Raw genomic sequence first — 11,377 nt, forward strand, 5'->3', positions numbered from 1 at the left:
TGCGTAAAGGCCTCGCAGGGTTTCATCATTAAACTAGAGCGAGAGAGAGAGAGAGAGAGAGAGAGAGAGCGTTATGACTGTGCGCAGGTTGAAACGTTATTAAAGATTCTGCTCTCTTTGTTGGATTAATAATCTCACCTTGTAAACAAACACAACACCTTTTAATAGAAAATGTAGTTTCAAACATTTAAACACAGCTACTTCCGGTTGTTATATTTTTGCAAAAATCTCAATTCGGCGTCACAAACAATATAACTTTTAGAAGACTTTCAATGATTCATAGGCCTGTTTCAGATTCAACAGAGGCCATGGTGAGTCATATACAACAGCGGAAATATAATTCCAGTTAAAAGAGCTCAGGGCTCACCCTCTGAATAAACGCAGATTTCTATCTGTTTCCACAACATTCACACAGACTTTTTTTTTTTTTACATTTTGAAAGCGCAGAGAGGATTCTGTGTTATTTCTCAGGGAGCTCACTTTAGGAGCCTTTAGCTCTAAACGACTAATCAACAACTTGTTTCAGCTCATAATTTCCATCGGTAATGATTTTCTAATGCAGCCTGCTCACAAACGAGCTTATTAAGAAGGTAATTATTCTCTTGGTTAGTGCACCGTGCAGGCGGAGCGCAGAGGAGAGACCGACCCGCAGTCTGCTCTGGTCCAGCTCCTGGAGGAATGTGTCCTTGTCCCCTCATGGTCGGAGGTTCAGGCTGCAGATACACATGTTCACATGTTCCTCCTGCAATTAATGCTCTTAATTTTCTTTAATCATTGACTGCACTTTATTTGTATTTATTTATACCAGTCCAGTGAAACTTTTAACGAACAGTCTTATTTTGTATATTTCTTGGTTGTATTCCATCAGGTTGTGTTGCTGTCCTGTCTGTTTATCTGATTCTCTCCTGCTCTCGTTTTTCTTGCTGTCCTGCATTGTTGTGAAATTATGTCTTATCATGTCTGCTTTACATCCATCTTTAATAATCACGTATCACCTGCTGCTTTTTATTGTTTTGTATTCAAGCTGACGTCATTTGAAAAGAAGCCTGAAGGAACGTTTTTTCTTTCGTCCTTCACACACACTCGATCCTACAGGTCGTCATTTCAATCCATCTTTTTTAATTAAGAGTATAAAATGAATAACAAATACAGATTATTATGGGATAGTGTTTGTTATGGATCAACCTGCTGATGACCTGTTTACATTTAAATCACATAAATGCTTCACCAGGCAACGAAAAAACGAATTAAACATGTAGTGCACACTGATAAATAAGATTACATATTAAGTGTGAGATAGTCAACACATTTGACTGAATATGGAGGTTTTTTTAGGGAACAAATTGTTTGTGTTTGTGGACAAAAGAAGATAAAAAAATAAGCACGTTAACCTGATTTGAGTCAATTGTTGTTTTTGAATATTATCAATATTAATAACAAGCAAATGATGATAATGTGGGCAGAAATAGTCACTAAAAACCGAGTGAATAACGCATAATGACCTATCAGTAAATTAATATATATACTTTAAAAGGCCGGGAAGAATACACATTTTATTTTAAATCAGTGTTGTCATGAGGGAGTAAAAACGTCATTTAAACACTAAAAATTGCACGACTGAAGTAGATGTTCTCGACCTAATTACTTCCACGTTTTAGATATCGTTGCTTCAGTTGACCTCCTGAAGGAGTGACCCGGCTCTGGAGCCAGTTTCTCCCCCTCCGGGAGATCGTTTCCCAACAGAAAAGCGAGATATCAGGGCCGAGCAGGACGCACAATGAGCCATTAATTGGCGCACACACATGTTTTCTCAGCGTGCCTCTGTGACTAAAGCTGCTGCGCTCCCGTGTGATCTATGAAGCAGGTACTTGAGGAGACCTATTGGCAGGTGCTCTGGTCCAATCAGCTCCCTCCCCCCTGCGCAGCGTCGCGCGCTCTGAAGGTTGGAGGCGCTTTTTCTTCGGTGCGCACTTGTGCACAGAATCCATCCGAGTGCGCACGGAGTCCATGGATCAGAGCAATTTGCAGCACTGTTGAGTTTTGTAGCAGCGAAACACCCCTCAAAGAAAACCCCTTCATCTTTAGTCATGACGCTTCTCTGAGAGGGAGGCTTTAACTTTTCCAACTTATTTTTAAGGTTTTTTGGTTTCTTCTTCTTCAGTCCAAAGATGATGTTCTCGTCTGCAGGAAAGCGCTGCTTCACTATCGAGTCTCTGGTCGCCAAAGAGAACCCTCTAACTCCGGAGGATCCCATCCGTCCCACCGCGCTGAGCTACTCCAACCCGGCGACAGATGTTTTAATGAACAGTTACCAGGCTCCACAGGCCCGCTCCCTGTACCAGACCCCGGACCTGGTGTTCCCAGAGAGCCACCCCTCCCTCACCGTGGCCCCTCACCAGCTCGGAGGATCACACCTCCAGCATCCGCACTTCTTCGGGACGCAACACCGAGACCCGCTCAACTTCTACCCCTGGGTGCTACGGAACAGGTTTTTTGGACACAGATTTCAAGGTAAGAGGAGAGGAGATGATAAACATGACATTTAAAAAACGACGAAAATTAGTTCTAACATCTTACAAAACTTTAATCATTGTGGATAATTGTGTCGGATTGATCTGCCTTAAGATTAATAATAGGTTACATTTTGCACATTAAATACAGAATAAATGTAATTTAAGTGCACGCGTTTGCTCTATCTTAAAGTATGTCTGGGGTTAAAAGCATGCGTCCACCATTGCTTTGGAGAGGTTTCCATATTTCACTGAGATGGTGACTTTAGAGCATGGTAAAAGTGTTGATATTGAACAATACATTGCAGCCACAGATAGAATAAACGACAAGTCCACCGGGTGTTCAGCAGGCTGCTCTCATATTCCCACTCTCATTCACCCCGCAGCTATACTCTCCCTCTCTCTCTCTCTCTCTCTCTCTCTCACGGCCGCAGCCAGGAGAAGATAAGCTCTGATGTTTTCCACACAAGAATACTCGGCCCTTGAGGCTACACAGCCTTTTTCATTTCATTCTTTATATAAAAAAACCCGAGCACATAGCGAGGCTGTAAGGACAGCACAGATAAAATCCAGGAGGATAATTTTGAGTATAATGGAAGAGGAAATCCTGCTCAGGTTTTACAGCAGGACGCGGAGGATTTAAACACAGCCTGCAGTGATTTATTTACCTCACACACCTCCGCGCGAAGTCAAACCATATTATAAGATATTCACAAAGCATTTAGAAAACTGCGACTTCATCTTCATTATGACTTTAATTTCGGAAAATTATTTTACAAAAGAGACAAAATGGTGCAAAAATAAGATGACCATCATACAGCTAATTCATTCATTAATACCTCATTATGTAGCTTACACCCTGTGGCTGGACTTCATAATACAAAAGGACCGACATTGATAAATAGTATAAATATTTATTATATATTACAAATTAAAAACGGTTCTGAATAAAAGTTTTTTTTATAACAAAGTAAATACAATTTATTTTACATTTTTGCACCTTCGTGAAAAAACAACAGGAAGTGTTTCTGGCTGAGTGTTTATCAAATTGTCAGTTAATTATTCATGGCATAGATATAAATATTAATCTGTATTTGTTGTATTTCTAAGTTAAAGGTTGTGCCATGGTGGTCCTATATGTTTTTGTATTTTCTTACCTTTGCTATCTCATCTCTCACGCTGTGTTTTTGCAGATCTTGTGCAGTATGTTTTGTGTTGTTTTGAATTGGTGTGTGCCTTTCTGTTTACATGTGTTTGTGCTTTTCTATTGTTTTCTTATTTATTGATTCTAAAGGAAGCAGCTGAATGCTTGGCAGCACTTTGAGTCCAAGACAAATATCTCCAAGAGGACAATAAAGAGTATCACATCATAAAATAAATATGATGGTTTATTAAATGTTATGCATTTTTAATTAAAGTTGCAATAATTATAACCACTGTTTGCTAGAATTGTAATATTCGGCAAAGAGTATATGTGCATGACTAAATCTTAAATTAGCCTGTAACGTTCAAATACACAAATAATGAAATTACAAAATAATAATAATAATAAAATGCACACACTGATGCTCTGAATTGATGCTGAATTGTCTTGTAGTTTGAGGACCCCTATTTTATTAAATATGAATTTTAATTTAAAACTAAATTAATTTCAAATACTTTGTTTTCCTTATTCAAACAAATCAGCTATTTTATTTAAAAAATGAAAAAATCTTTCAATAGAGAATTATTAAACCGGAAATATTGGTCTAATAAACGGTGTAATTGTGTCATCATTATGTCGCCTCACTAATGAAAAACACTCACTGGTATCATTAAACATGCAGCAAAAATCACCGGCAACACCACCCAGATCCACCTAGCAGAACTTTACATGCGAGCAGCAGAAAGGGAAGCAGTCTGCATCACTCAGGACCCTCAAACATCCCCCTTAACCGCTCATTTCAGCCTTATTTTTTCACATATTTATTTATTATTATTTATTAGGCTATTTAATTGTTGTTGTTATGTATGAAAAATTAAGTTTAACCATTTAGAAAATGAATACTACAGAATAATTCTGCTTTGTTGAGTTGTAATTTCGCTATTGTGTAAAAAGTAAAGTGTCGACCCCCCGCAGTGTTCAGTCTCAGGTGTTATAATAATCTTTACCTTCCTCCCGCTGTCAGGTAACGATGTGTCCCAGGACAGCCTGCTCCTCCACGGTCCGTTCGCCAGGAAACCCAAACGCATCCGGACGGCCTTCTCGCCCTCGCAGCTCCTCCGCCTGGAGAGAGCCTTCGAGAAGAACCACTACGTCGTCGGAGCCGAGCGGAAGCAGCTGGCGAACGGCTTGAGTTTGTCTGAAACACAGGTAGCCTTCGTTCATTTCATGGTAGCTAGCTACATAATGTATTGTTTTTTTATTGTTTTTTTTATTTTACCTTGTTTGTAATTTATCTACAATACACAACTTACCCCGAAGTACTTAAATAATTCCAAAAACTGTCATTTCTAATCGTTGACTTTTAATTTAAACTCGTTTAGAAGTTTAACTGAAACCACCGTTTCCATGGCGACAACATTTTTTACCGTTACATTCCAGAATTAAACTGTTGAAATTCTCTCTGCCGTCAAATATCGCGAGACTTTCATAAAATTATTCATTATTTGTTGACGAATTCAAGAACGGTGCAAGTATTTTCAGCATGTTAAATTTGCCATTACAGCGTAATTTAATTGGCTGAATGAAAATAACGCGCCAGTGTGTCGTCAATTAACCTACCGGTTTTAAACACAATAATTTTAGATAAAAAAAATAAATAATAATTAAACAAAAAGTAAGTAAGTAACAAAAACTGTTTAAAGTTTTTGATAAGTCTATTGGTAATTACCTATTTTTAAAATGATTTAGGTGTGAAAACAAACTGCAGTTAATTTGATTATCACTAATTCATCTACATTGTAGAGCATATCAGCAATAAAATATTGCAACAAAAAATATGAGTGTGTACCACAATTAGATAGGAAAATATAAATTTACAGGGTCCAATTCTTTTGCATTAGCTTTAGTGAAAAGAAAAAGGAGGTAGATATACACACATCATGTAGGTGCAGGGAAGAGCAGACTGTAGAAGAAGACCAGCCCGCACACTTACTCACAGGCCACAAAAATATTTTAATCCACAATCACAACATTTCAACTTGAGGAATTCAAACTTTTTGTGGCATTTGATCAAGTGTGCGGGCCTGCCTTCTTCCTCAGACATATTTTATATTAATGATCAGAATTATCAGATCCACTGATTGCAGCATAGTTGATGAGAGTTGCTGTTAAAGCATGTTTTATTATAAACACATAGTGCATTCTTATTTCAGTAATTCCCTTAGCCACAACACCTTGGGATGCAACTCAGTCAGTATCATTGTTTACTGGAAGATAATAAACTCCTGCTTCAGGATAAAGTAGTGTAAATATTATTGACGGTTAAATGTGATGAGTGCACAATATCTGGGAGTCAATTAGGCCTAAAAGGCAATATTAAAGATGTTTCCTAAGTCAGCGTAAATGTTAAATGTTGCGTCAATAAGGTGCTTACCATGAAGCATTGCATGATGTTAATAATGATGACATCGAGCTGGGTTTTAATTCAAAGTGAATCCTGTTTCAGTGCTAAGATAAGATAAGATAATCCTTTATTTATCCCACAATGGGGAAATTTACATTGTTACAGCAGCAAAGAGCAAAGATTGCTGCTTTGTATCATAAAAACAAAAAGGACTGATAGATACCAGGAGTCACATATCTCATGCTCCTGTAAAAATATTTGGAGGGAGTCATGGTTTATGTAAAGAGCATTATTCCTACACTCAGCAGGTAAAGAGGAGATGTCAAACTGTGAAGGAAGTAAATGCTGTGTAATTAATTCTACATCTTCTCTGTGGTTACTTTCACATTTCAGTTCTGTTGTTAAAAATCTTCCTTTAGTAGCACCGACCAAAATACTAAAAGAAGGTTTTGGAAATTCTGTGAAAAGAGTTTATTCTTTGTGAAAAAACCCCAAAGCTTCAAGACGCAACAGGAAGCTAAAACAAGTGTTGCTTTTTCAAAGAGGCAGCCTGACAGTATATATAAATATACAGTGTATATATACATGAGCCAGGCTGATACTCCAAGGTCAAACTGGAGACGCTAGTTAGTCAGGAAGCTCTTTCGCATGTTGTCCCTTCCTGTGCATACATGTTTTGCACCTTTAATGCTGAGAGAGGTTGTGTGTGACCTTTTATTGATTGAATACTTTATCGTTTACAAAGGAGATGCTTGGGTGATATAAAAAGCAGGGGGACAAACTTCAGTGTGAACCTGTGCGGTTTAAGAGACTGAAGAATGTTTTAGGGGTCAGTGCATTGGAGTTTTTAAAGACAGTAAAAAAAGAGGATTTAAGCGTGCACTTTTAGAGGGTATACTGTATATATTGAACTACAGGGAGTCATGAGGTGTGAAAGTCATTTTTCTTTGTACTGTGACGTCTGGTAAAGGCTCCTCATGAAGTGAGAAGACACTTTGACATTGTCAGAGAATTTATGCTGAAACCAACCGGCCAAAAGGTCCTGTAATCAGCTCGGGTCACAATCATTTTAATTTCTTTTTTTGTGGCAGCTTCTTGCATGCAAAGATGTGCTGCAGTTGTCTGTTTTGAAATATTTTTAACTCAATATATTTGGGTTTTGTTTAGTCAGAAATAAACCCAAAATCATTTAAAGATTCAACCTAAACATTTATGGAAATTTAGCTTTTTTATGCCATTTTGCAGTTTAAAAAAGAGGCTATTCATTGATTATTTGAGGAAATATTCAGAAGATAATAATCAGTAGTCGTGGTGTTGATAACAGATGTTTTAAAAGTACATTTTCCAACTGGAGAAATGTCTTCAGCGTGTTGACTTTGAACCTGAGAACACTTTGACCTCCAGGGGCCTCTCAACAGTCTGTGACAGAGATCATCATCCTTTACCTGTTTGTTTTTCCTCACCAGGTGAAGGTGTGGTTCCAGAACAGGCGGACCAAGTACAAGCGCCAGAAGCTGGAGGAGGAGGGACCGGAGAGCCAGCAGAAGAAGAAGGGAAACCACCACATCAACAGATGGCGGCTCGCCACCAAGCAGGCCAGCTCCGAGGACATCGACGTGACCTCAGAGGACTAAAAAAAAAACACCCCACAGACCCTTCAAAGGACCAACACTATTTATTATGTAATATTATTATTAAGTATAATTAGACGCATTAGAGGAAGAGACTACACATGATCACTGCACATCTTTTCATGGAGGTGCTGGACTCTAAAACTGAGAAACAAACATCTTATTTAAATATCCGTTGTCAGGATGAGGAGACATCCTTCCATTATTTAAGATCTTTGGTGTGTGTGACCAAGGACGAAGAGAAACCACATCACCCTCCATCGTTGTGCTTGTTAGTTGTTGTTTTTTTTATTGTACATAAGCCACTTTAAAAAGGTTGTTTTTGAAAGAGGCTATTTGTTTCATTAGAGCTGTTTTTTTTTTTTGGTTTTTTTTTACCACCTGCTTCGGTCATTAACACCTCATTGCTCACAACACCCTCCTCGCCACCTGTGTACCGTGTTAATTTAAATTTCTCCTCAATGACGGGAACATGTCGCACACTTTGAATCCGCCCAGCGAGCGTGGGGAACAGGGCCAGAAGAACAAAGCAGGAAGTGGACTGTCTGTGTTCTGTTACAGCTCCTAATGAAGAGGCGATTCACGAGCAGCTGTGCATGACTCCGGGACAGATGAGGAGCGGCAGAGACCCTCTGCTGTTCAGGGCGACTTCACAGCTTTGTGCTTCTTCTTCTGCCACATTCTTACAGAGTGGACGTGTGATGGATGACGTGGTCATTTTGTTGAATTTCTGCAGATTTCATCAAGCGCTGTGTGTGCAAACAAAACATGAGAACATACTTTTCAAGCAGAACGTGTAATTACAAGAAGATGCTTTAGAAATAAAAACAAAAAACTATTCCCCTCGTGAAAACGTTAGCATTATTGTGTGACTCGGGCGCTCACTTTGAACACCATGTCCTCCAGAGTCTGCAGGATTGTCATTGAGCCAGCTGTTACACCTGCACATTTTCTCCCATTAGTTCATTCATGCATGTGCAGATCAGTGTGAAACATGCTGCTGTGGTGTTTGATTGAAGGAAATTCTGCAGACTCTTGAAACCCCCACACAGCACATGAAGAAGAATTTCACCTTAAGCAGGTTTTGTTTGCTTTAAAATGAGTCAAAAACTGCTTAATTTCCCCAAAAAATGTGAGGAGAAAAACGACAGTTTGTATCAAGACACTACAAAAAATATTCTTACAACCTTTTAGACGGCTCTCTGAATGTTGCAGGACAGTTGCACAGGTGCCAGGTGTGTTACCCATCAGCCTGTGTGTCCTTTGAATTCCAGTAAAAGGGGGGGAGCACAGAACTAATTCCCATCAGAGGGTCGCAACCTGTGGAAAAAAAAGGGGAAAGTAGTGATTATTGTGTAGCAGTTCTCTCAACAAATGACTCAGTAATCACCTGTCAAAAGAAACGGAAAGAATCCCCCCTCTCCTGACCTCGAGGCTGATGTCTGACCCTCATGTTGTGTTTTGTTGTAAGCTCAGAAACGCACTGCAGGAGGCTCACCGTCTACAAAGAATACGTCAGACATTAGCAGTTGCAAAAAGGGGCCACATGCCTTGTTTTGAGTTTCCAGGATACCCTATACTCACTGCAGGTGCAAAATGCATGTTAAAGAGAGTTTGGACATTCCTTTTCCTCCAGATAAACACCCTCAAAAGGTGTGGAGAGCAGCTCTCTCTGACAGTCACAGCACTGGAAATGTGAAGCTCGGTGAGGTAAAAGGTCAGCCTGATTATCTAGAGCTGCACACTTCATTTGTCTTTCAGGAAAATAATGAAGAGTAAAAAATCACGGCCGTCTCCCTCCGCCTGAGTCAGCAGAGAGGAGACTTCAGGGTGAGAGCAGGAATTCAACACAAGTCCACCCAGAGGAGCACATTGTCCCCGGCCGCAGCGGCAGGGAATGTGGTCATTGTCGTTTGATTTCTGTATTTATGTAGAATGACTAAAGTCTACTTCTCTCAGCTCACACTCCAAACGACGCACGCTTTGTTGTTCGATTTGAGTGATAAATAATGCAGCGTGGTCACAGTTGTCACTTTGCATAAGTGATGGCGCACAGATTTAAAAAAATGACTGAAGAATAAAGAAGGTTGTTTTACCTCTTTTCAAGATGACTGACAATTAAGCTGTGTTATTTAAAAATGTGTTTTCCTTTAAAAGTTTTGACACAGGAAGCAAACATGAAATCCATGAATCTCAAAATGCAAAAAAAAACATCTTCACCAAATGTGTTGATGATTAAACCAAACTCAAATGGATATTTATCTGATGATAGACGCTGAATTGTTCGGGGATGAAACTAGTGAGTAATGCCGACACTTATTAATCTGCTGATGATTTCTCAAGTACACAATTTGATTAATTAAAAGCTGTAAAAAGTCACAGAGTTGTTTCCTCAGAGCCAGAGGTGAGAGCTTCAACGGAAGAAGTTTGTGTCCCAGGTAATCTTAAAAACACTGAACAAAAGGTGTAATCCTCAAACTGGAAAAGTTGGAATCATCTCATTTTGAACATTTCTTCTTCAGAGTTTACTCAAACAAAAAGTACTAAAACCGAGGACGTATTTCCAAAACACTTAAGCAGATTTAAAATATCCCAGGACATGGGAAACATGTGACATTGTCCAACACAAAACAGATGATGTAGATGTCCGATAACATGAGATAGAACTGCAGGAGAAAAAATAAAACAGAACCTGATGTTTTTCTTGGGATGACTTTAAGTTTAGTTTATTTGTCTCACCTCGTTCATGTGTCACAACTTCCACCAGCATCCTCCGTCGATCCTGCATGTGGCTTCTTGTCGGATTACCTGCCTGCAGTGTTGCGTTCCCCGGGCAACCGTGCAACAAACATACTAATGACAAAGATCATGACAAAAGATAACACTTGAAGACAGAAAGTTTAAATAAATCAAGTTCCAAAAAACAAACACAAAGACAAGGGGAGGTATTTTTACAGATTTATCCTGACAGTGATGAATTCAGCAGTTTATTTATTCATTTATCACAACTTCAGATACAGAAGAAGTTAATCCAGAAGATAAACATATTCTGCCTGATTAAAGGAGCAGTATGTAACTCTGACCCCTGTGTTTAAAATGGGTACTGCAGTCTAAATTCTAAACATCATAGAGAGCTGTCTCCCCCCCCCCCCCCCCCCCCCCCCCCCCCCCTCTCTAGAGTCCATGCTCACTCAGGTCACCATGTGGTGGACTCTGAAGCTTCAGTGTTTATCCAGCTCTGCATGGGTCTGTAAACCTTTCTGTGTTCTAACCTCTCTCCATTTTTCAAAAGCATCTCCAATATTGATCCTAGTTTGAGCACGTTTCTGCTCGTGGAGCTTATTAGAAACATGCAGAGGCTTTTTAGGTCGGGTACAATCACTTCTATCTGAACCACTTCTCTTGCCCGCTTCCATCGCTGCAACACCTGTTGACCTGATAACTGCTCTCATATCTGGCAAACCGAGGGGTGTCCAAAACGGCCGTGTGGGGGTTCGCCTTAAAACCACCTACCTTCTCTGGTCCAAACAAATCCAGAGCATTCAGGAGCAGAATCTAAAGTTAGAAGGAGGACATACTGACTGCTGCATTGTTGTCAGAGAAGCCAGCACTTCAACATGTTTCCTTAATGATCAGATAGTAAGATACCTTTATCATCTCACTCTCTACACAGCTCACTGATTGGACC

General features: G+C 39.5%; 1 protein-coding gene and 1 long non-coding RNA gene across 2 annotated transcripts; one reads left to right on the forward strand and one right to left on the reverse strand.

Annotated features, from left to right (window-relative positions):
* Positions 1-1,978: 1,978 nt before the first annotated feature.
* emx1 (empty spiracles homeobox 1) lies at positions 1,979-7,697 on the forward strand. Its single transcript, XM_061062787.1, has 3 exons — positions 1,979-2,511; positions 4,679-4,863; positions 7,525-7,697. Exons 1-3 carry the CDS (start codon positions 2,169-2,171, stop codon positions 7,690-7,692), a joined length of 696 nt encoding a protein of 231 aa, XP_060918770.1. The 5' UTR covers positions 1,979-2,168; the 3' UTR covers positions 7,693-7,697.
* A 17-nt stretch (positions 7,698-7,714) lies between these two features.
* LOC132993115 (uncharacterized) lies at positions 7,715-11,320 on the reverse strand. Its single transcript, XR_009676429.1, has 2 exons — positions 10,429-11,320; positions 7,715-9,376 (listed from the first exon to the last, which is right to left on the reverse strand). It is a non-coding gene; the product is annotated as an uncharacterized LOC132993115 (long non-coding RNA).
* Positions 11,321-11,377: the final 57 nt, after the last annotated feature.

Source organism: Labrus mixtus, chromosome 18 (genome assembly GCF_963584025.1).
Source record: "Labrus mixtus chromosome 18, fLabMix1.1, whole genome shotgun sequence".
Taxonomy (NCBI): domain Eukaryota; kingdom Metazoa; phylum Chordata; class Actinopteri; order Labriformes; family Labridae; genus Labrus; species Labrus mixtus.